The 24,552-nt window shown below is 38.1% G+C and overlaps 1 protein-coding gene across 3 annotated transcripts; it reads left to right on the top strand.

Moving 5' to 3' along the window:
• Positions 1-3,851: 3,851 nt before the first annotated feature.
• Positions 3,852-23,952, top strand: LOC132121376 (pantothenate kinase 1-like). Of its 3 annotated transcripts, XM_059530706.1 has the most exons (8): positions 3,852-4,361; positions 16,152-16,504; positions 16,711-16,964; positions 20,087-20,263; positions 20,358-20,481; positions 20,898-21,023; positions 23,102-23,200; positions 23,346-23,952. In XM_059530706.1, exons 1-7 carry the CDS (start codon positions 4,100-4,102, stop codon positions 23,159-23,161), a joined length of 1,356 nt encoding a protein of 451 aa, XP_059386689.1. In that variant the 5' UTR covers positions 3,852-4,099; the 3' UTR covers positions 23,162-23,200; positions 23,346-23,952. The 3 variants fall into 3 exon arrangements, with proteins under 3 accessions (XP_059386689.1, XP_059386688.1, XP_059386690.1); XM_059530705.1 differs by lacking the exon at positions 23,346-23,952 and having other exon boundaries at positions 3,853-4,361; positions 23,102-23,339; XM_059530707.1 differs by lacking the exons at positions 3,852-4,361; positions 23,346-23,952 and adding an exon at positions 5,070-5,243 and having other exon boundaries at positions 23,102-23,339.
• Positions 23,953-24,552: the final 600 nt, after the last annotated feature.

Consider the following 24,552-nt stretch of genomic DNA (forward strand, 5'->3'; position numbering starts at 1 on the left):
ACAAAGGTTGAGGGAAAAAAGAATGAGGACACTCAAGAGGGAAGGGAAAGTGACAGTGAAGAAATAGAGGACATGGCTAGAGAGGAGAGACAGGGACAGATGACACTATCCACTCATCCAGCAGCAAGTCAGTCAGCAGCCAGTCAGCATTCCAGTTAACCATCAGCCAGTTACCTGGGTCTATTAAAAAAATTAAAGAGACAAGAAAAAATATTTTTTAAAAAATGCAAAGGCAGCACTAAGAAAAATAAAGAATGAAAATGCAGCTCTCTCAAAAAAAAAAAGGTCCCCTCAGCACTCCTGAGCTGCATCCTCACTGATGCTCCATCACAGAACAGTCCAGTGGCACTACTAATCCTCCACCTACCAGCACCCACAGAATGTTACAGTATGTTACTTTTATACACTAACAATTTTAAGTATATAATACAGTAGTATTATATAATATAGACAGGTTATATAATATAGACAGGTAATAGTCAATGAATCACAATGACTAAGAACAATCCACCCATGTTTTTAGCATGTAACTCAATTCACTCAAAATTTATGTCAATAGGGTGCATTTTATTATTAAGGAATTTAATTATTTAATACGTGTAATAAGGAAAAACTTTATAACCTCATTTTTACCACTTCCCCTCACCGCTGTCACCCGTGATCAAACGTTATATTGAACTAACGCAATAGGCTAAGTAAGCTAACTTTCCCCACTCTGCAAAAAAAAAAAAAAAAAGATTTTACAATTAATAGGGTGTTCGTTACTAGCTTTATTCCGCTCCAATCCTAGCCTAATCTGTTAGTTATCTGATAAAATCCCTTAAATCTATTCATTTAATGAGTAATAATCTACTAGAAGGTTTTAATTTACAATTTATTGTTATTAAGATGCACTGATAATATAAAATCTTATTATTTAAATGTCTTACCTTTTAAAAGTGCGTCGCAAACGGTTTGTCCTGCTGCATCTCTACGGCGCGGCATCGGTTTGCTGCTACTTCCGGGAACTATTTAGAGGCTCCACGAGCCGACATTGCTGTAAAAAAAAAAGCGTTCCATTGGAGTCAATGGAGTTGTCGCAACTCTCTCTCTATATGGCTCTGCTCCGGGATATTGGTTTTGTTTGAACTCAGAGGGAGTGTCAGCCACATTAAAAAAGTTAACATCTTAAAGCTGCAGTCCGTAACTTTTGACGCTCTAGCGGTTAATAAACAGAACTGCTTGCGTCTTGCGGAAGAACATTGTAGCCGAAGCTACTTCTCTCTGTTTATGTCTATGAAGAATCACAAAGGTACCGGGTTACTCTGCCGCGGTACCCCCGAAGCAATCTAAAATAGAATAGAATATAATATAAACAGACCAGGACCGCCGCTCTGATATGTTGTTTCTTACCGGGAGCGGATGAATTTCTGCAAATGGCAATAGGACCACTGGGAGGAGCCAGAGGAGCTTGATTTTTTCACAGATTATCTGTCTCATATTCTACTGTCAGGACATAATGACAGGTTTCACAAATACATTTTTACAAAAGTTACCTGCTTCAGCTTTAAGTCATTTGTGGATTAATGCATATTGGAGACGCGAACTGTTTAAAACTATTCAGTTCGATTTGTTGAACTGGTTCAAAAAGATCCGGTTACATCGAATGATTTGTTCGCGAACCGGATACGACAAACTGCTTTGTTTTGAACTCTCTCATAAGAGAAGACAATGCTGAATAAAGTCGTAGTTTTTGCTATTTTTGGACCAAAGTTTATTTTCGATGCTTCAAAATATTCTAACTGACCCTCTGATGTCACATGGACTACTTTGATGATGTTTTTCTTACTTTTCTGGACATGGACAGTATACCGTACACACAGTTTCAATGGAGGGACTGAGAGCTCTGGGACTAAATCTAAAATATCTTAAACTGTGTACTGAAGATAGATGGAGGTCTTACTGGTTTGGAACGACATAATTTTGATTTTTGGGTGAACTATTCCTTTAGTCTCAGATCTGACAAGATAGCAGAGACCAAGCAGTTATTGTTAATAGCAGTTCAATAACAACAGTTTAAAGAACAAAACTAGACACTTATGACACTTCTCCCAATGGCAATTTAATCTTTTTTTGCGGATTTTTGCATGTCTTTGCACTCTAATGTTTGTTTTGTCAACAGCAGCTAACACAAAACTAGATAATTTGCATGCCTCCATTCTCTCTGAGATGCCACAAAATTGTTAAGGTTACCACGCTGCCATTCAGGAGTGAGTCGTGTTCCGTACTCACATGGAACAATACTTTATGGGACTCACTCCCATATTTCAATGCGGATATCACTCCTAAAACTTGCAGTGTGTATGTGGCTCCCTTCAGCAGGATAATGCACCCTGCACAAGGCCTCTGAATATTAACTTATATCATGCTCATAGTGCCCTCTTGAGGCAATGCCAGTCAAAATGCTAAAGGTTTACTTTTCATGCTCTTCCACGTGCAAAATTTAAACAATTTATATTTTGCTTTTTTTATTTAATATGTCTAAAATGAAAAAAAAAATGGGATGACTGTCAGATTTTAAGTAATAAAACAATGTAAATTAATTTAGTAAGTAAATGTCCAACTTTTTGTTTTAGTATAAACCTAGGGACCAATTGTGAAGTCAGACTATAATTAGGGCTGTGCAAAAAAATCGAATGTGATCTTTATATCTTTTCTCAGATCTCAGCATCCTTAGTATACGTAGTATATTTTATTATCTGAGGTCTACAAGTAGTTGTACCAGTAGTAGTTTAACACCGGAATTAGCAAGCCAAGATTTCATTTAGAGGACCAGGTCTATAAGCTATGCATCTCTACACTGAATAAAAGTGCTAAATACTAAATATTAAGAAATGTGAATTACTTGAAACTACAAAAAAAATCCCATGTTAGACCAACAGAATAGTCTGAACAAGAAATTTAAATTTCAAAAATATTAAGGTCCCAGCATGCATTGCAGTTTGAATAACTTATGTGGTTACTATACAATCATTGTTTCACTGTTAGCTGATTTAAAAATGTTATTGTTTGTTTTGTTGTGGTTTTATTGTGTTGTGATTTTAAGAGTTCGTCTTTTTACATGTATTGATTGTCACCACCGTAAGGTGTTAAGGTGCCTTTTCATAGTAATCCTATATCATAAATCTATTTGCTAATTTTATAGGGTGATATGTATTGTGTTAATTTGCAGAACAACTAATTTGTTGAACAAGAAATATGCATTGCGTTGAATTTATTAGCTGAATGAGGCATTTTGCATTTAGTGAATGAACAAATTCAAATTGACATAAAGTAGCATTTGCTACTTTGAGACAATTGATAATCTAAGTGCATCAGAGATTTTTAGGTTTTCATAACAATTCCTTTTTTTTTCAATGTGATAGGCCTATGCGTGTAGGTAGAATCCAGCTGAAATTACATAGTTATCTACATGTTTCTACGGATCAAAATTTAGTTTTTCTCTATTATATTGGAATTGTGATGATGAATAATAAATAGTTAGTGAACTTAGTTCACTTATGTTGTGATCCAGTAGCACTGACGTCCATGTAAACCTTCTGTAGTTTGCACAAACATAGTGTATTCTTTAATTCCCTATGAACAGGTCCATTATGCCAAAATCCAAGTCAGTGGTGGAAATAAGACAACATCTATAGGCATTTGAACAAGACTTAGCCTACTTAACCTACCAGGTTTTTTAAAAATTACTTTAAAAAAACGTATTCATGTAATGTGAAAGCTTTGTGATCTTTTAAATACCTGTAGGAAAGAGTAATAGTAAGTAGGCTAGTCGGCTCTAAAACGTGACGTCTCAACAAGAGGGAGTGAGCATTTTTCTTAATGACGTTGCATACCGGCTGTTTGACTCGGAAGCCATACAAGCGTGTGCAGAAGAAATGACCGTCAGTGACCTCAAATAAGATGTTGAAGACCTATCTTTTGTCTTCATCTCTTTATAACACATCAGCATTTATTTAAAACTGTGACAAAACAATTGTACATTTTGAAGCGCCTTCGAAACGTCGAGTCGTTACGCATCTGTCTGTCTCCCGAACGTGCAAATTTGCTACGTAAAATAATGGAAAATGCTGAAACATCCGACCAAAACGGTACGACGCACTACACGAACGGTTTAGTAAACGGATTTCACACTCAACAGTCCGATGACGGGGAGTGTATTTCATCTAACGGAGGTGGTCTGGGTGCTAGTGACAGTAGCGGTGGCCATAATGGTATTGACAGTTTCCACCATCTTCATAAAGATGTACACAACAATGGTTCGCCTACGAAGCGCTGCAGACTCCGAAGACGCGTGGATTCGGGAAAGAAGAACAGACCGCGTAAGTAATAATACATGTATTAAATGGTAGCTTAAATTTAACAATGACAATTAGCACAACAGAGCAAATAGCTATTTTTAAGGTAGGCTATGTTTCGTTTAAAAAGATCTAAAAACGATTCCAGTGCTTTAAACTTTGTTTTTATTTTTATTTTTATTTTTTATGATCAACATCTTGTCAGCCATTATTTTACCCATTCGTTTTTCGTTCGTCATTGTAAATAAAGGTTATTCCACTGTACGTTACAATTTCCATTTTATTTAATAACTGTTTGGTCATGTTAGTAGCGAAGCATCAGATTTTTCCGCTGCATTTCGTTCTTATTCATATTTGTACCAAGAACGTAAAGGATGAGATTTTTAAGTGTCCTGAAGTCCCGGAAGTGAACAAATTTTTGGTTTTCTTTGTGTGTGTTATTCTTCGCAATTAAAACAAATAAAATGCCTATTTAAAAGAGAAAATGCTTGAACTGAAAATACATTTAAAATTTCCCTGTATAAGGTGGTTTGTTTGTTTTGAAAGACCGGGTTATTTAGTGTTGTGAAATCAATGTGATGTTCGTTGAGCGGATTTCATTGGCCAGGTCAGAATGTGAGGGTGTGACCAAAACACGCCAGATATGAAGGACATGCGATTTCATCCAATGAGAGGGAAGGATCACACAAAGGGGTGGGAATTCGAACTTTCAAGTTTTATTGTACTTGTGTAATTAACATAAAAAGGCTATATCAGCCAAGTGACATTAGGACGTTTATTCTTCTGCCAGCAGCATTTGAATGATATGTACATATACTGAGTATGTTGCTGCGTGCTTCATTTTGCTGTCTTCACAATCCTGGCAGTCTCACCTTTAAAGTATGAAACTAATTGTCAAGAAGCCAGGTAAGGTCCTGCGTAATATTGTTTAATCAAAAAAAGCAGTACACTACATAAAACTCTTTTTATTAAATTTTTAGATTAAATGTTCTTGGTATTAATTAGTAAGCATCTTTTAACAGTCTACTGTCATACCTATCAAGAACTAGTTGAATTAAATAATTGCATGCACCAGAATCCAATCAATTATATATAGTAATTCATAATTTATTTTAAATATGCTTTTTAAATGTATATAAATCTATCTTAATTATTTATTGCATTGCTTAAATACGTTGTTGGCTATAAACTGCTGTGACTTCACTTTTTTCCATTAACTTTTGTAAAGACACTGTGTTCTTGGTGGCTTTGCAGTACTTTGCTCTTTGAGACAAGGAGTACACACACCCTTCACCTACATGTATATCTGCCAGCAACGTTATCATCACTGATCTAAAGTCCCTTAACTAGTCAATGACATAACAAACCGCTTTCTCACAAATGCTGCAAATATATTTTACTGATTCACTAAAGTTGTGTCAGTAAGGTCTGAATGGTTTTTACCAAGAGATTATATTGTATGCTAGACAGATTATGTAAACCTGATGTGTGACTTTTATTTTGAAGATAAGATGTTTCTCAGAATCACCAGGCAATCTCTTTGAATCCACTGTTACCATGGCAACAAATAGGTCTTTTTTCCCCCTATCCAAAGCAGTCATAGTAATTTGCAGTCAGACAGTATTCAATATATTATTATTATTATTATTACATTAAAATCACAAAAAAGTAAGCCACTTGAGTATTATCTTTTAATTATTTGTTTATTAGATTTTACATTATAGAATTTTTACACACCTGTCATATTTATTTCACACCCATCAATACCTCACAGAAAGATGCAGGTTATACTTGTTAAGAAAGAATGTCAAAATTTCCCTTTCTAATAGGGCTGCACGATTCTGGATGAATTGAGAATCACAATTTTTTTGGTCTCATATAGAGATCACGATTCTGAACTAAATAAAATAATGTGTGACAAAATGTTATTGCTGCAGTCTAATTGAAAGTGTCTAATTAATCTGAATGAATTATTAAACATTTTAATATACACTACCAGTCCAAAAGTCTTTTTTTATATAATTATCTTCTGCTCACAGAGCCTACATTTATTTTATCCAAAATACAGCAAAAGTAGTAATGTTGTGATACATTTTTACAATAAAAAATGTAAATTGGAATATATTTTAAAATGTCATTTATTTCTGTGGTAAAAGTTGTATTTTCAGCATCATTACTCCAGTCTTCAGTGTCACATAATCCTTCAGATATCATTGTGATATGCTGATTTGCTGCTAAAAAAACGTTTTTTTTAATTATTATTATTACTTTTATCATTATCACAAGTATATAAATTAATACTTTTATTTTGCAAGGATTCTTTAAATTGATCAAGTGTGACAAAGACATTTAGAACAAAATATTTCTATTTCACATTAATTTGTTCTTCTGAACTTTCTATCAAAGAAACCTGAAAAATATATACTCATCTGTTTTCAACTTAATAATAATAATAAATGTTTTTTTGAACAGCAAATCAGAGTATTAAAGATCATGTGACACTGAAGACTGGAGTAATGATGCTGAAAATTCAGCTGTGCATCACAGAAATAAATTACATTTTAAATTACATTAAAGTAGAGAGCAGTTATTTTAAATTGTAAAAAATATTTCACAATTTTACAGTTTTTGCTGTACTTTGGATCAAATAAATGCAGGTTTGGTTAGCAGAAGAGACTTTAAAAAACATCTCGGTTACTATGTAACCATGGTTCCCTGACTAGGGAACGAGATGCTGCGGTGACGTCACCACGTATGGGAACACCTTCGGTGTGACGAATGTCTGAAGCCCTATACCATCCCGCCAATCCTATTGGCCAAATAGCGCTTGGCACCGCCCCACGCATGCGTACGCATATATACCTGGCCATTTCACTCAGATTTCATGACTGAAGAAGAAGAATGCTATCAAGGTATGGCATGGCCAGGACCGCAGCATCTCGTTCCCTATTCAGGGAACCATGGTTACATACGTAATCGAGATGTTCCCTTTCATAGGTCACTTCGATGCTGCGGTGACGTCACCACGTATGGGAGCGCTATACCATAATGCCTGACGTACCTGATAGCTGGGATCCAAGGAAGCATCTGCTCAAGCGGAGAGAACCCGGGAGCCAGAAGCCATCCTCACATCCAGACTGTAAGACTTCATAAAAGTGCTCGGTGAGGACCAACCTGCCGCAGCACAGATATCATCCATAGAAGATCCACTGAGAAAAGCTTGAGAAGAAGCCACTGCTCTCGTGGAATGAGCTTTAACTCCTAAGGGCGAAGCGAGCCCGCGCGCCTCATAGGCTAAGGATATTGCCTCCACCAGCCAATGGGACATGCGCTGTTTTGTAACCACATGGCCTTTATTCTTATGTCCAAAACAGACAAACAGCTGGTCAGACTCACGCCATGGGGAAGTACGATCCACATAAGTCTTTAAAGCTCTCACAGGGCAAAGACTTAGATCTCTAGACTCCGCCACAGCAGGGGATAAAGCCTCCAGGACCACCTGCTGAAAGCGAAAGGGATTAGATGCGACCTTAGGAACATAATTAGGCCTAGGTCGCAACAACACTTTCACAGAGCCCGGTGCAAACTCCATGCACGAGGGTGAGACAGAGAGAGCCTGTAAATCCCCAACTCTCTTGAGGGAGGATAAAGCCATAAGAAGAAGTGTCTTCAAAGTCAGGATTTTATCCAGTACAGTTTCCAAGGGCTCAAACGGATACCCTGATAAACCATGCAACACAATGGATAAATCCCATGAAGGAACTCGCACGGGGCGGAAAGGCCTCAGCCGTCGCGCACCCTTGTATGAAACGAGAAACCAGTGGATGACGGCCCACTGAGGCACCATCTATATATTCGTGGTAAGCTGAAATGGCTGCCACGTAAACCTTCAGGGTGGCTGGTATCACTCCATCCAAAAAACGGTCCTGAAGGAACTCCAGTACCGAAGCCACTGGGCAGTAAACTGGATCCATATTATGAGTTTCGCACCAGTTCGTAAACAGTCTCCACTTGAAAGCATATAAGCGTCTCGTAGAAGCTGCTCTAGAATTCAGTATAGTCTCGGTAGTTTCAACAGAAAGACCGGAACATATTAACTCACTCCGCTCAGAGGCCACGCCCACAGTTTCCATAGACCTGCCCTCGGGTGCCAAATCAGTCCCCTTGCTTGCGATAATAAATCCTGTCTGAGGGGAATCTCCCATGGAGAGCCCGCTAACAGATTGATCAGATCCGCACACCACGGCTGTGTGTGCCACCGCGGAGCCACCAGCAGCAGCTGTTCCACTCTGTCCAGCCGTATTCTGCATAATACCGCTGGGATCAGACGAATTGGGGGAAACACATACAAACTGGTCCTGGGCCAGTTGTGAGCTAACGCATCCAAGCCCAGGGGCGATGGAGGGCATAGGGAGAACCATAGCGGGCAATGCGTAGTCATGCTCGACGCGAATAAATCCACTTTCGCTTCCCCGAAAATCTGCCATAGGAGATTCACCATTTGGGGGTGCAATCTCCATTCCCCTTGCTCCAGAGTCTGTCAGGATAGCAAATCCGCTCCGAAGTTCAGTCGTCCGGGGAAATGAACAGCCCGGATCGACAGAAATTTGTTGTGAGACCAAAGAAGAATATGTCTCGCCAGCCTGCACAGGGGGCGAGAGCGTAATCCTCCCTGATGATTCAGGTATGACACCACCGCTGTGTTGTCCGATCTGAGCAGTACATGACGGCCGATCAGCAGACTCGAGAAATACTGGAGAGCCAGAAAAACCACCAGTAATTCCAATCTGTTTATGTGCCAACTGCGTTGTGCCGCTGTCCACACTCCGTGGGCTGGGCGCCCTTGACAAACAGCTCCCCAACCGGTCAAAGACGCATCTGTCGTGACAGTCACTCGGGAAGCACAGATCCCCAGCCGAACCCCGGTTCTGAGAAATTCGGCTGACATCCATAGTTTTAACGACATCACACACCTCCGTGTCACCGAGATCGTTCGATGCGGAAGACAACGGGGTGAAATATTTCGTCCACCACGGAAAAGGGCGCATATGAAGTAACCCCAGACAAATTACGGGAAGAGCCGCTGCCATTAGACCTAAAAGTCTGAGGCACAGTCTCACTGTCACTGCGCGACCCGCTTTGAAGCGCCGCACGCATGACGCAATCGACTGAGCGCGCGGGAGAGAAAGCTTCACTGTCATCGCGTGAGAGTCCAAGTCTATTCCCAGAAAGGTTATCCGTTGAGAGGGGATTAAAACACTTTTCTGGAAATTCGTGCGTAAGCCCAGGCTGTTTAAATGATTCAGCACAAGATCCCGATGAGAGTGTGCTTGAGTCTGCGATTGCGCTTACACCAGCCAATCGTCCAAATAGTTCAAAACACGGACGCCCTGGAGCCGCAACGGGGCCAGAGCTGCGTCCATGCATTTTGAGAAAGTACGGGGAGCTAGAGCAAGCGGTCCAACAGTGCTCTCTAGCGGAGGGCACAGTCCCTGGAAAGCAGCAAAAAGATCAGGAGCTGCTATTCGGTGCCAGAGAACGAGAGGCATTAGCCATCGAACTCAGGTTCAACCTCTTAAGCTGACGTTGTTGAGCCGGTGGGAAAACCTTAGGGCCCCGGTCCTTGCGAGGGGGTGCCATAGGTGAAGGCTCTTCCCGAGAGGCTACTCGCTGGCGGTGAGAGGAGGTTGAGCGAGAGTGCGCGGGCACCTGTTGGCGTTCAACCTCCCTGGGTCTGCGGGAAATCAGCTGGCGGAAAGCGGCTGATTGCTGTTTCGCTGCCCTGAATTTCTCCACCACTGAAGTGACAGCCTCTCCGAACAAACCGTCTTTGGAAACAGGGGCGTCCATGAGAAAAGATTTGTCCCTTTCTTTGATGTCGGTGAGATTAAGCCAGAGGTGGCGCTCAACCGTGATCAAACCGGCCATGGAACGGCCCACTGCTTGAGCGGTATGTTTGGTAGCACGTAGCGCCAAATCCGTTGCCCGCCGTAATTCCTTTACCGCCTCGGGTGTGATACCCTCTCCTTCGTCTAATTCCTTTAATAGCTCCGCTTGGTAGGCCTGAAGGACCACCATAGAGTGGAGCGAAGCAGCCGCCTGGCCAGCGGCCATGTAGGATTTCCCAACTAAACTGGACGTGACTCGACACACCTTAGAGGGAAGAAGGGGGCAAGACTTCCACGCCACGGCCGAATTAGGCGCGAGGTTCTCGGCGAGAGTCTCTTCCACCGGCGGTATTGCTGCATAGCCATGGTTCGCCATGTCGGAAATGGTGGCGAAATCCGCAGCCGCAGCGTTTGTAATCCGTGCCGAGAACGGCTGTTTTCAGGACCTCGAAACCTCCTAGTGGAGGTCCGGGAAAAAAGGCCTCCGGGGCTGTGCAGGTGTCCGACTAGTTAGAAAACGGTCGTCCAGCTTAGAAGAAGGTTGGGCCTCGGCCTTTTCAACCTCCCACTCCAGCCCCAATTTACCCACCGCACGAGAAACCACGTCCAACAGCTCGCTGTAGGAGGGGGAAACACGCCTCTCCTGTCCACTAGGAGGGAGAGGGCTAGTGTCGGCCGCGAAGTCCTCAGACCCCGAGGCCGCGGTGGATAAAACATCGTCATCATGGCGTCCACAACCGAAGGAGATGGCACTACATGCCTCCGGTGTGGGCCGTAAATCCTCATTGGAAAAGACGACAGGCTCGATAAAAGTTTTACTCTGCCCCAGGGTAGGGGAGAGCGAGCGAAGTGGAGAATAATCCAGCGCTGAGCTGTCCTCGAAATCTATGTCGCACGTGTCACCCCAAGATATCACCTCGTGCGGTGCCTCGGCAGTTGCAGAAGTGACATGGCGGGGGTTAGACACGGGGGCGACATCAGTAAATACTAGGGCTGTGAATCTTTGGCAAGGCAGCGATTCGATTCGATTACGATTCATAGGTTTTCGATTCGATTCAATAACGATTTTTGCAAATTTAGAACGATTCAATTCGATTCGATTATAACGATTCGATTCTGCATTCTTTAAGTGCATTCACGGGATTATTTAAATGCTTCTACTAAATTATTTAAATGCTTAGTCAGGGGGCAAATTACAGTAGCATTTATGGTTAGAGAACCATAGGTCAGAAAAAAAAAAAAACTTTTGTCCATTGTTAAATGCTAGTTTAATGATGCGACATGGCATACGTAAAAATGTATGTAAGCCAAGTTTTTAAAAAAGAGCTTAAAGAGTATTATGTATAAGATAACATTTTAGTTAGTGACAGAAAATGTCAAATACAATCATTTTATGTAAGTAGCCTATATAATAATAATAATAATAATGATAATTATTATTATTATTTTTTTTTTTTTTTTACAAGGAATTATCTTCTTTTTTAATTACTTTTAATTAGCTGTAATAAATCAAATACACTGCTGGACAATAATCAATCATTTGTAATATATATTTATTTCCTAATGGCAATTTTATGATTGTTTTATATACTAGGCTACATTTAATTAGCAATTATTTAAATTTTCTGTACAGAATAAGGTAGAAAATATACTTTATAGTTTCTGTACTGTAATAAATGTCAATTAGCACTGCATCATTCATAAATTGTTTGTGGGTTTTTTTTTTGTTGTTGTGGGTTTTTTTTTGTTTTTCAGTTCATTCTGCTTTTATTCAGTTTAGCTGCAGATATAGCCTGGCACGTCTATGAGAGCGAGATCGCTTCTCTTTCAGTGTGAAAACGTCTTCATCTCTATTTAACTTTTCCTCTCCATCAGTGAATGATTCTGAGAGAAAACGAGCCAGATGTCTGTTTGCTAATGAAACAAACGCTCGCGCTCTATTTCAAGGTCGTTGTTAATGCTGTGGTTAATTTTAAAAGATTCCTTCGTATATTCGGTTCATCCGCATTGTTTAAAAACATTTATCATTCAATGGATCTGTGCGTATGATTTAGACACTTACATTTCTGCTCCGTCTATGGAATAAATACAGCTGTCGACAGCTCTGGTAACTCCGTCGGTAAGATGCAGAGAGCCATTGACAAACTACAGAAAAGTAAAACTACTTCACGTTAGCATTACCGGCCACGAGTCCTTTAGATCACACGTCAGCTGCATCGGAGACGAACGGAGCGCGAGCGCAATCCTGTGACAGTCTCAGGCGGTAAACAGTGGAGCGCGTGAAAGACAGATAAGAGGCACGATTCACGAACACTCTTCAAGGTCTCCATTAATTCGTGCGTGTAGTAATTTAATGTGTATACATTTTGAAAGCATTGAATCGCTATAGAAATCGCGATTCATTCGATTCTTAGCATTTTGAATCGATTGCTGTCCAAGATCGGCGATTCACGATTTAAAAATCATGTTTCAAGATCGATGCATATGAATCGACAGGGTTTGTAATCGATGCATCGAGAAAACGAGTGAATCGTTACACCCCTAGTAAATACATCTACCCTCGAGCGCAGTGCTCTGAGCCGCAGGCCATCGCAATGGGAACAGGAAGAAAGGCCGCTAAGCGCCTGCCTGTGCGTGGTGACAGCATCGAAGTGACCTATGAAAGGAACATTACACATCTTACGGTTCTGAAATTTTTGAATGGTAGTGTATATATAATAATGTAAAACCCCCATTTTTTATATTAGAATTTTGAAAAAGTAGTTTAAATCACTGATTCAACGACTCACTCATAAACCTACTTCCCTTGTTTCATTACTGGATGAATCAGCATTTTTTTAACGATTCTCTTGAATGAAAAATTAATTCATTGACAAATACATTAAGACATTTGTCGCCACCTAGTGGTGAAACAATGCATTCGACACAAACGTTAGTTGAAGCGCTGTACTTTCAAAAGGGGATTTGCATTATTTTGATCGCTGCCATATAGACATCAATGTTTATATCTAAACTATAAACTTTATCCAAGTATTTCTGTGATAATATGACTGTAAGACTGAAATAATACTGTGTAGTTGAAAAGACAGTTTGTGAAGATGTTTCTTGATAGTCAGCTGCAAATATGTCTTGACCCCAAAGAAATTCTAACAAAAGGTTTCTCAGTGGTTTACAGTAGTATCAAATGTACTTAAAAACATACTAAAAGTTTAACAAAGTTCGACTCCAAGAAAGGCTCCGTTTTCAAAATGGCAGCCGCCAGGTCCTTAAAATGACCATTACTCCTTTGTATTTCTCCTAGACCAGAAATATTGGTGCCTGATACATGTTTTGGCCATGTAATATTCTAATTAGCATATTTGCATGATAGATAAGTGATCAGTCTACTGGTCCAATTATATATTAAAGCAATTGGTTACAAGCATATTTATGGGAAAAATATGTACAATTTCCCTTAAGTACAGGTACATGTAAAATAATTAGAATATCATGGAAAAGTTCTTTATTTTTATGTAATTTAATTAAAAAAAACAGACTTTTCTATATTCTAGATTCATTGCACACAAACTGAAATATTTAAAGAGTTTTTTGTTTGAGTTTTGATGGTTACGACTTACAACTTCCATATCTCAAAAAATTAGAATATTTTCTCAAAGATCAATAAAAAAGATTTACAAAACAGAGATGTTCAAGATCTCCAAAGTAGGTTTAATTATGCACTCAATACTTGGTTGGGGCTCCTTTTGCAATTACTGCCTGTGGCACTGCAGATTGCTTTGATGGGGCCTTCAGCTCCTCTGTATTGTTTGTCAGATGTTACTTATCTTCCTCTTCACAATACCCCATAGATTCTCTGTGAGGTTCAGGTCAGGTGTGTTGGCTGGCCAATCAAGCACAGTAATATCATGGTCAGCAAATCACTTGGAAGTGGTTTTGGCACTGTGGATAGGTGCTTAATTCCTACTGCAAAATTAAATCAGCATCTCCATAAGGCTTGTCAGCAGATGGAAGCATAAAGTGCTCCAAAATCTCCTGGTAGATGGCTGCATTGACTTTGGACTTGATAAAACACAATGAACCAATACCAGCAGACGTAACGGCACTCAAATCATCACTGACTTCAGAAACTTCACACTGGACTTTAAGCAGCTTGGATTCTGTGCCTCTCCAGTCTTCCTCCAGACTCCAGACCTTGATTTCCAAATGAAATGCTAAATTCAATTTCATTTGGAAAGAGGACTGTGGACCACTGAGCAACTTGACAGTTCTTTTCCTCCTTACCCCAGGTGAAATACTTCTGATGTTTTTTTCTGGTTCAGGAGTGGCTTGGTTCTAGGAATGTGACGGCTGTAGCCCTTTTCTTGAAGATGTCTGAGCGTGATGACTCTTGATGCGCTGACTCCGGCTTCAGTCCACTTCTTTTGAAGCTCTGGCAAGTTCTTGAATCTGCTTTTTCTGACAATCTTCCCAAGGCTGAAGTCATCCCTGTTGCTTGTGCACCTTTTGATACCACACTTTTTCCTTCCAGTCAACTTTCTATAAATATATTTTGATACAGCACTCTGTGAATAGCCAGCCCTTTCAGCAATGACCTTCTGTGGCTTACCCTCCTTGTGGAGGGTGTTGATGATTGTCTTCTGGACAACTGTAAAGTCAGTAGTCTTTCTCATAATTGTGGTTGCATGTTCTGAAATAGCCCAGGAGGTACCCAGTATTTATACTCATAATTAATAAAACTAATCAAGCTCAAAATGGAATATTCACATTTTTGAGATACTGAATTTTTTATTTTCCTAAGCTATAAGTCGTAACAAACAGAATTAAAACAAAAAAACTCTTGAAATATTTCTGTTTGTGTGCAATGAATCTAGAATGTACAAAAGTTTACTTTTTTGAATTAAATAAAAAAAAAATAAAGAAATTTTCTTTAAGTAGTCAAGGGTGTATTTTGTTTGAGAAAAATGGTATACACTGTGCTGCCAACAACATTACGTCAAGCAATATCAATATTCAGTATTCTCAGTCAGTAATTTCTTCCACCATCTTCTGAATTGCTGAAATTTGTTGGGTTTAGTATAATGCCACCTTTATACTCAAAAACATCTATAGAGGATGCATTACATATGCATTACCTTATTTAAATTGAAATGAGTGACCATTTTAGAGGTTTCACACACAGGCCTCTGTTCGGGCTAATTCAGGGTAGTTTATGATCAAAGTTATGATCAAAGTTATACAAATCCAATTTAAGTTACTTTTGGGTGCAATAACTTTTACATTGAATGTAAAGTCTGTGTTTTAGCAAAAAAACACGTACTGAGTACGAGATACATTACAATGGCTAAATTGTTTACATCTCTGGTTCACCCCAAACAATGATAAAACCTTACAGTATTCTCACAAAATCATGTATTCCATAAGTATGTAATCATGTCAGTGCAATTTAGACAAGTCCAATGGATTCATAGACCCAGAAAACATAGGGTTAGACACCAAGATTACTTGACTAAGTCAAATAATGAATGCGTTAGGATATTTTAAGGGCTCCCTGGCCGCCCATCTTGGACACCATCTTGAAAATTACACCTTTCTAGTGGTACAACTTTGGTAAACTTTTAGTATGTTATTAAGGACACCTAATACTACAAAAAACAGCTGAGAAACCTTTTGTTAGAATTTTTTTAGGGTTAGGTGTTTTTTTTTCCATATATGCAGCCGCCTATAACCAAACATGGTAACTGCTCTATCTGTGTCAGCGGCAGTGTGAACACAGATTTGAATGATCCGGTAAGACTTTGTCAAAGGTTTAATAGACTCGGGGAATCGTTGTCATTTAGAAATGAGATCGAGAGGGTGTCTGAATCGAGATTGCGATCTTTTAACGATTAATCGTGCAGCTCTACTTTCTAATATTTTTTTTCCCCAGCCTTTCCATGGTTTGGGTTGGATATTGGAGGCACTCTGGTCAAGCTGGTTTACTTTGAGCCCAAGGACATAACTGCTGAAGAAGAACAAGAGGAAGTGGAGAGTCTGAAGAGCATCCGCCACTATCTGACCTCCAACGTGGCCTATGGAAACACCGGTATTCGTGACGTTCACCTGGAGTTGAAGAACCTCACCATGTGTGGCCGGAAAGGCAACCTACACTTCATTCGGTTCCCCACGCAAGATATGCACCGCTTCATCCAAATGGGCAGAGAAAAGAACTTCTCCAGTCTACACACCACACTGTGCGCCACGGGTGGGGGAGCATACAAATTTGAGGACGACTTCAGAACGGTGTGTGATCCACAAGGGAATGGTTATATAATAATGGAATTTATTAATTGAATTCAAAAACTATGTTGTTTTGTTGACATATTGTAACGTCTTGTTATCTTACTGCCACTTATACTTTTACTGTTACCAGGACAATGAATCATTAACATTAGCTATGTCTGTCGCGTTTATGATTTATGTGTTTGTGTATTTACCTATTCCTGCAGGTGGCTGATTTGGAGCTCCAGAAGCTGGATGAACTGGACTGTCTTATTCATGGTCTGCTGTATGTTGACTCAGTCGGGTTCAATGGTCATCCAGGGTGTTATTTTTTCCAAAATCCCTCCCACCCTGAAAACTCTGTCAAGAGGCCATTTAGCCTGGAGAACCCCTTCCCTATGTTGCTGGTAAACATTGGCTCGGGGGTAAGCATCCTGGCTGTCTACTCCAAGGATGATTACAAGCGAGTCACAGGCACCAGGTGAATTATGGCATAATGTTTTTTGTTGTGCTTAAGCACACAGGTTAATTTCAGTTTTATGCCCTTCATCCTGCTCCCATACATCACTTACATAAGTAAATAAAATAAAAAATTGCTACTACAACAGCAGAGATGCTACTAACTGACCAGATGAAACATTACTCAGATATGTTATCAAAGAAACATAGATATACAGTCATGGCCAAAAAATATCGGCACCCTTGGTAAATATGATCAAAGAAGGCTGTGAAAATTAATCTGCACTGTTAATCCTTTCTATCTTTTATTTAAAATAAATTAACAAAAATCTAACCTGTCAGTGGATAACAAGAATTTAAAATGGGGAGAAAAATCATTATGAAATGAATGTTTTTCTCAAATACACGTTGGACACAATTATTGGCACCCCTAGTAATTCTTATGAGTAAAATCTAAGTATATTCACATTCATATTCACAAATTTGAGCTCTCCAGGGTGATTATGAACATGAAATTATCCATCCAAGGCTTCCTGTTTCACAGAAATATAAATATGAGGGAAAACAAAGCCCAAATTCCCTTAATCATCCATCACAATGAGAAAAATGAGCAAAATATATATGGTAAAACTTTAGAATAATGGTCCATTAGTTAATGTTAGTTAATTTATTAATTAACATGAACAAACAGTGAACAATACATTTATTACTGTATTTATTCATCTTTGTAAATGTTAGTTAATGAAAATACAGTTATTCATTGTTAGTTCATGCTAATTCACAGCACATTAACTAGTGTTAACAAAGGACAACTTTTGATTTGAATAATGCATTAGTAAATGTTGAAATTAACATCAACATCAAGATAAATAAATGCTCTAGAAGGATTAATCTAGCTTAGATCATGTTAACTAAAGTAGTGGACCCTCTTTATATTAAGTGGCCTTAACTACTATGTACTTACATTTTAATAAATAATTTAGTACAATGTACTTATTGTGTACATGTTTTTACATTGTACTTATATTTAAAAAAAAAACTACATGTAATTGCATCTGTATTTAATTTATGTAATTACATTTATAATTACACTGTTGACCCATACTTTACACCTTAACCCACCCTTAAACTTACCCATACCTCCAACCCTCTCCCTAACCTTACCCCTATCCCACCTCAATAGCAGCAAAAGTGTTTTACAATACAATATGAACACAATAAGTACATTGTACTTATTTTTTTATGTAAGTACATTGTAGTTAAGGCCACCTAATATAAAGTGGGACCAAAGAAGTTAACTAACATTAACTAATGGACCATTATTCTAAAGTGTTACCGAACATATTTCTAATGTGCAGCTACAGATAATTGAGCTTCACAAATTAGTGAAGTGGCTTTAAAAGAGCTAGAGCAGTGAAAATTCCAATTTCCACCATCAGGGCAATAATTAAGAATTTCCAATCAACAGAAAATGTTATAAATCTGTGTGGAAGAGGACATGTCTCCATATCATCTTAATGCACAGTGAAATGGAGAGTTTGAGTGGCTAAAGACTCTCCAAGGACCACAGCTGGAGAATTGCAGAAAGAGTCTTGGGGTCAGCAAACCTTTAAAAAAAAATTTGTCAAACAGAACCTACATCATCACATATTGTTTCAAGAAAAATTATCCTAGCTCATCCAAAAACAAACTCCAGCATATTCAGTTATCAGACATGATTGGAACTTCAGATGGGACTGGCTTCTATGGTCAGATGAAACTAAAAAAAGAGCTTTTAACAGGAAAAAAATCAAGATGGGTTTGGTGAACACAGGGATAAAAAGTACTCCATGTGTACAATGAAATATACTGCTGGAGGTCCTGGACATCTTGTTTAGACACATGGCATAATGGATTCTATCAAATACCAACAGATAAAAAAAAATCACTAAGTGACTGACTCTTATAATGGGACATGTCTTCGAACCGTACAATAATCCAAACACAAACCTCAAAACAACACAAAAATGGGTCACTGAGCACAAAACCAAGCTTCTGCTATGGCCATTCCAGTCCTCTGATCTGAACCCTATAGAAAATGAGTGTAGTGACCTGTAGAGAAGAAGCACCAACATTGAGCTGGGATTCTAAAGGGTCTGAACTGATTCTGGATGAAGGAATGGTTGGGAATGTTCTCTAACCCAGTGGTTCCCAACCATGTTCCTGAAGGCCTCCCAACACGACAGGTTTTGCATGTCTTCTTAATCAAACACACCTGATTCAGATCATCAGCTCATTAGTAGAGACTCCAAGACCTGAAATTGGTTTGTCAGAGAAAGGAGAGATGCAAAATGTGCTAGGAGGCCTCCAGGAACGAAGGTTGGGAACCACTGTTCTAATCTCATCAGGCATTATAGGAAACCATTTAGACCTGTTAAACTGGCAAATGGAGGTTTCAAAAAGTATTGAATAAAAGGGTGCCGTTAATTGTGGCCAATGTGTTTTAGAGAAAAACATTTATTTCATTATGATATTTTCCGCCATTTTGGATAAATTCTTATCCAATGAAAGGTTAGATTTTTGTGAATTAAAAAAAAAAAGCAGATGCAGATTAATTGAAATTAAAATTAAAAATGCAGATTAATTTACACAGCCTTCTTTGATCATATTTACCAAGGGGGCCGATATTTTCGGCCATAACTGTAGTTCAGACTGGCTGATTTATTGATGCAGAAGAGCATCGTCAAAGTACAGCAGATAACAGTTATGATATGCAATGGGAAAAAAGCAAGATATTGTGGCCATGAATGAATAATTTGTTGCCACAACATATTATTTTTTTTTAGTCGTGGCAATGTTGTACTAAATCGTTCCCCTTTTTAATTAAATATGGCCTACAATACATTTTTGATTTGTGGCCACAATTTCCACGTGATGACTCCTATTCTACAACAACTTGCAATTTTCTGTTTCAACCACAGATGGCGATAAAGAGCCTTAAGTTCTGTAACTGTAAAGTAAAAATGATAAATTACTTATTTTTTATTATTTTTTGTAATGAAAATGACTAAATATGTTGTAGAAACAAGATATTTAATCTACTTAAATTAACGCAACATTTTTGAAATACACCGCCATTCATTTGCTCCATTGATTGTGATTCAGTTTAGGAGGTGGTACGTTTCTAGGCCTGTGTTGTTTGCTGACTGGCTGTGACACATTTGACGAGGCTTTAGAGATGGCAGCTAAAGGGGACAGCACAAATGTGGACAAACTAGTGAAGGACATTTATGGAGGTGATTATGAGCGCTTCGGTCTCCAGGGTTCTGCCGTTGCATCCAGGTATAGACAGATTTGCCATCATCCATATTTAAAATGGTCATGTTTGTGATTTAAAGAAGATCTTCAAGCCCCCCCCCCCCCTTATTTTTTTTAGTTTTGGTCATATGATGGGCAAGGAGAAACGTGATAGTATAAGTAAAGAAGACCTGGCCAGGGCCACTCTTGTCACCATCACCAACAACATTGGTTCCATCGCCCGCATGTGTGCAGTCAACGAGGTTTGAAAACATTTTCTTATAATGTAAAAGCTCCTCTGTTTTAAGAACTGCTTTTGCAGCCACATTAATTGATTTTTGTTCAGAATACATATGTTAAATCCAGTGTCCATTACCCTGTGAAATAATCTATATAAAGACCAAGTCTATGGTGCTTAAGATGACCATGAACTCTGTGTGCTTTGAGCTTCTTTACAGTGTTGTCTTGTGGCATGGAGATCAAGCAGCATTGTACAGGGCTATCACAGCACACTGAACAGTCACAAGATGGATAAACATTTTTTTCTTTTCTTTAAAATACTCTGCTGTAAAATATATAAAAAAAACAAGTGGAATGTAGATTTCCCTTTTAGATTTCTCATAATTTAAATGGAGCAAATTTACTGTCTATCCTGACTGTGTTTTTTAATTTTTTTCAGAATATCGATAGAGTGGTTTTTGTTGGGAATTTCCTTCGGATCAACACATTATCAACTAAGCTGCTAGCCTATGCCATGGACTTCTGGTCTAACGGACAACTGAAAGCCCTTTTCTTAGAACATGAAGTAAGTCTTTTTCCTTTTTTATCACTTTTAATTCCCTTCAAATCTAGAATCAGATGCATTAATTATGTTTGTCTAAATTTAAACTTATACATTACCTTCTTTATAATAGTCAATCAATATATCAGCCAACTGAGTACATAGCATTTTATACACACCCATATCATTAATGCTTTAATACACATTTTTATAAATGGTGGAAATATTTAAAAAAAATTACACTTAGGTCCTTTTAAACAGCCAATGAAATCAAAGTTTTAGTTTTGTGGCTTTTATACAAAAATATTGATGGGACCAGAAACAAATGTTGTGTGTTAGTGTACGAGGTGTGTCTGAAGATGAATGTGATGATGTAAATATTAGGGAGCAAGAGGAAAATGAGCACCTGTTGCATGATGATTTATAAAAAATAAGATAAAAATTATAATAACTCAACAGATGAATAATCCTCCTGCTCTAAATGTGTTATTTATAGGTGTACAATAAATATTGATGAAAGTATACAAGGTGTTAGTGTTCTGACCAGTGGATGTATGAACACTTTGCAGATTGACAGTATTTTTAGCTCCCTCTTGTGTCTGTTCCAGAGTCTATCACAAACCCACCAATGGACAGTGTTGATGAAAAATTTGTATGAATTATACACTGATTTATTTTATCAAAAATACAGTAAAAACAGTAATATTGGGAAATATCATTACAGTTTAAATGACTGTTTTCTATTAAAATACACAGTAGTGTATGCAAAATATCAGCCATTGATTGCTGTTTTAGGTCTCCTTTTAACTCTGTATTAATGCTGGACAGCTGGGTCTGACTGTGAACGCTCCAGGTTGTCGTTCAGAAGCAGATGCATGTGCTCCTAAAGCTGGAATAAGAAATTCCTAAAAAGTTATTCCAGTCACTATAATCTATCTAAATATGTAAGATCACAAACTAAAGCCTTTCTAAAAGAAAATATATCGCTTTTCCCTCCCTTTGAGCCACAGCGTGATCCCATACAGTTCTACCAATTAAAAAATTTCAACAACAGACCTGTGCTGACATTAATGTGTATTTTAGCTGCTGGTAACATCTGTAACAGCACATTAAGCACACTTTCTTTACTTGTATGCAACGGCAAACCGAATCCATGTGTCTGTTTTTTGTATTTTTACTGAGTCAGTGCAAAGCATGTAAGGAATTTCTGAACAGGTGTGTCACCCCTTAGGGTGAAACACAACATTTTGAGCAATGTTGTCAGGCAACTTTAGCTAATGTGGCAACCAGGTGAGACACAGGGCCCATGACCTATCTAAAGTATCCAGATAGAAATTTGTTCAAAAATAGTTGACCAGCAAAATTGCTCAAAAAGTTTTTTAATTGCATTCTGAGCAATGTTGCTGGTCGTGCACATTCAACCAGGTGAGAGACAGGGCGCATAACCTAATCTAATATATATATATATTATATATGAATATAATTATACAACAGATGATGAATAGGCCTGCTGCTCTAAATTTGTTATTTATAGGTGCACAATAAATGAGAAATGTTTAAATATTGTTAAAAGTGGACGAGATGTTAGTGCCATTTACTGTTATGATCAGTGGATGTATGACCACTTTGCAGATTAACAGGACCTTTAGCTCCCCCTTCTGTCAGCTTCAAAGTCTACCACAGACCCATCAATAGACAATGTAGATTCCTGTTGCCAAATAGTATGAATTTACTAATCAGAAAATATTAATAAGAAAGTATTATGTAAATAAAAATTATTTCAAATTAAAAAGTTCAGCTTTTGTTCATCTCATAAGATATTTTATATTTATTCAAAGGATTCCAGTAAGATGTTTTTTTTTGTTTGTTTTTTTTACCTTTTAAAGTTTTTGCACACCAAGGCTGATTTATTTGATTATAATATAGTATTATTACAGATTAAAAATTACTTATTTTAAAATTAATTATTCTTATTTTAATACACAGTAGTGTATGCAACATATCAGCCACTGATTGCTGATTAGGCCTTAGCAAATGCCATCTTATCATATGAAATAAGCATGTATGGAAATATAATGAAATACTCTGCTTCTTTACTGCAGGGTTATTTTGGAGCTGTTGGTGCCTTCCTAGAGCTACTAAAGATGACTGAAGACTCCTGAGACACTGAGGAAAACCCAACCTTCAAACCAGAAGCTGCTGTAAGATTTCAGGAAAGCCACATCCCCTAATAAGAAAAAGCCATTTGATAATGTGACGAGTTTCCATTTCTCTTTAAATCATCTACATGCTGGCTCTTCTATGCTCGTGACAGGAGCAGATGTTCAAGAGGTTGTGAAGCACAAGCACACCATTTTCAGTGTGTGATGAGCTTCTCCTCATGATAACTGTTTCTTGTCAGCGTTGCCATTAACCCAGCACAGATTTGCCTTTGCCATGTATTGATGATTTAAGTGGAAGATGATTTAGGATACTAATGCTTGTATACTGTCTCTTCTCCCTGTTTGTGAGCTTTATGAAAACAGTTGTAACATATTAAAAGGGTTTGGAGGTGAGTATTATGTGTATTAGTGGAACAGCCTGCTGTATAAAAACAACCTTCCCCAATCATCTCTGAACAAATCATGCTTTTAAACCACAAATCAGATTTACATTTACATATAGATAAAAAGTCTGTAAGAACAGTCCATTTATGCAGGAGTTTTCTTTCCCATTTCCAGTCACATACAAGCATTTATAATATCTGTATTACGTTAAAAATACTAAGTTGTATTATTAATCATACAGTCATTTTGGACACTAAAGGGTGAGTTCAAATTCATTCATTTTTTATAATAACACATCATATACCATTTAAATTTCAGTACTTTTCAGTTAGATCAGTCTTTTATTTGAACACAAAATTACAAAATTAGCTAAATGTTGTCAGATAGACCTGTTTTATCTACATTGGGCCAGATTAGTGGAGTGTTGGCAGGAGTAGCCAACACTCCACTAATCTAGCCAAAGATATCTTAGTTTCTAAGATATTTTTACCTCCTTTTAACTGCCCTATGTAATGAACAGTGAACATATGCACCTGAGCTGACACCGATTGTGTTGGGACCAAATTGACTACCTTTACATTGACTAGAAAACAGTATCTTCATCAGATGGAGAATTCTCATAGTACACTACATACAGTCCAATAAGGCCTTTCTTATGGTGATAATGATTTGTATTTGGTTTTGCAGTCCCAAATGCTGAGATTTCTCTGATCTGAATGTGTTAACTAAATACCCTGTGTATATACACTGTATTGTGTAATGTTTTGTTGTTGTTGTTTTTTTATTTAATTTAACATTTGCACAAACCATCACTTGTCATATTCATGCCATTATGCAGTGATGTCTTAAATTTCATTTGAGACTGCTAACCAAGACATATATTTACTGTCAAACCTCCTTGAAAATGCCTTCATCCTTTCAACATTTTCATCTTAAACTTCATCTATTACTGAACATATTTTGCCTTTTTTCCCCCTCATGTATCAACATGAGAATCTCTAACTATT

This window comes from Carassius carassius, chromosome 39, assembly GCF_963082965.1.
Source record: "Carassius carassius chromosome 39, fCarCar2.1, whole genome shotgun sequence".
In the NCBI taxonomy this organism is placed as follows: domain Eukaryota; kingdom Metazoa; phylum Chordata; class Actinopteri; order Cypriniformes; family Cyprinidae; genus Carassius; species Carassius carassius.

What these genes read in the sequence shown, in the direction of transcription:
- LOC132121376 (XM_059530706.1), top strand. Translation starts at nt 4,100, where the DNA reads ATGGAAAATGCTGAAACATCCGACCAAAACGGTACGACGCACTACACG. An exon ending in TTGAGGACGACTTCAGAACG is followed by an intron (nt 16,505 to 16,710) that starts GTGTGTGATCCA and finishes CTATTCCTGCAG; the next exon opens with GTGGCTGATTTGGAGCTCCA. An exon ending in GGTTCTGCCGTTGCATCCAG is followed by an intron (nt 20,264 to 20,357) that starts GTATAGACAGAT and finishes TATTTTTTTTAG; the next exon opens with TTTTGGTCATATGATGGGCA.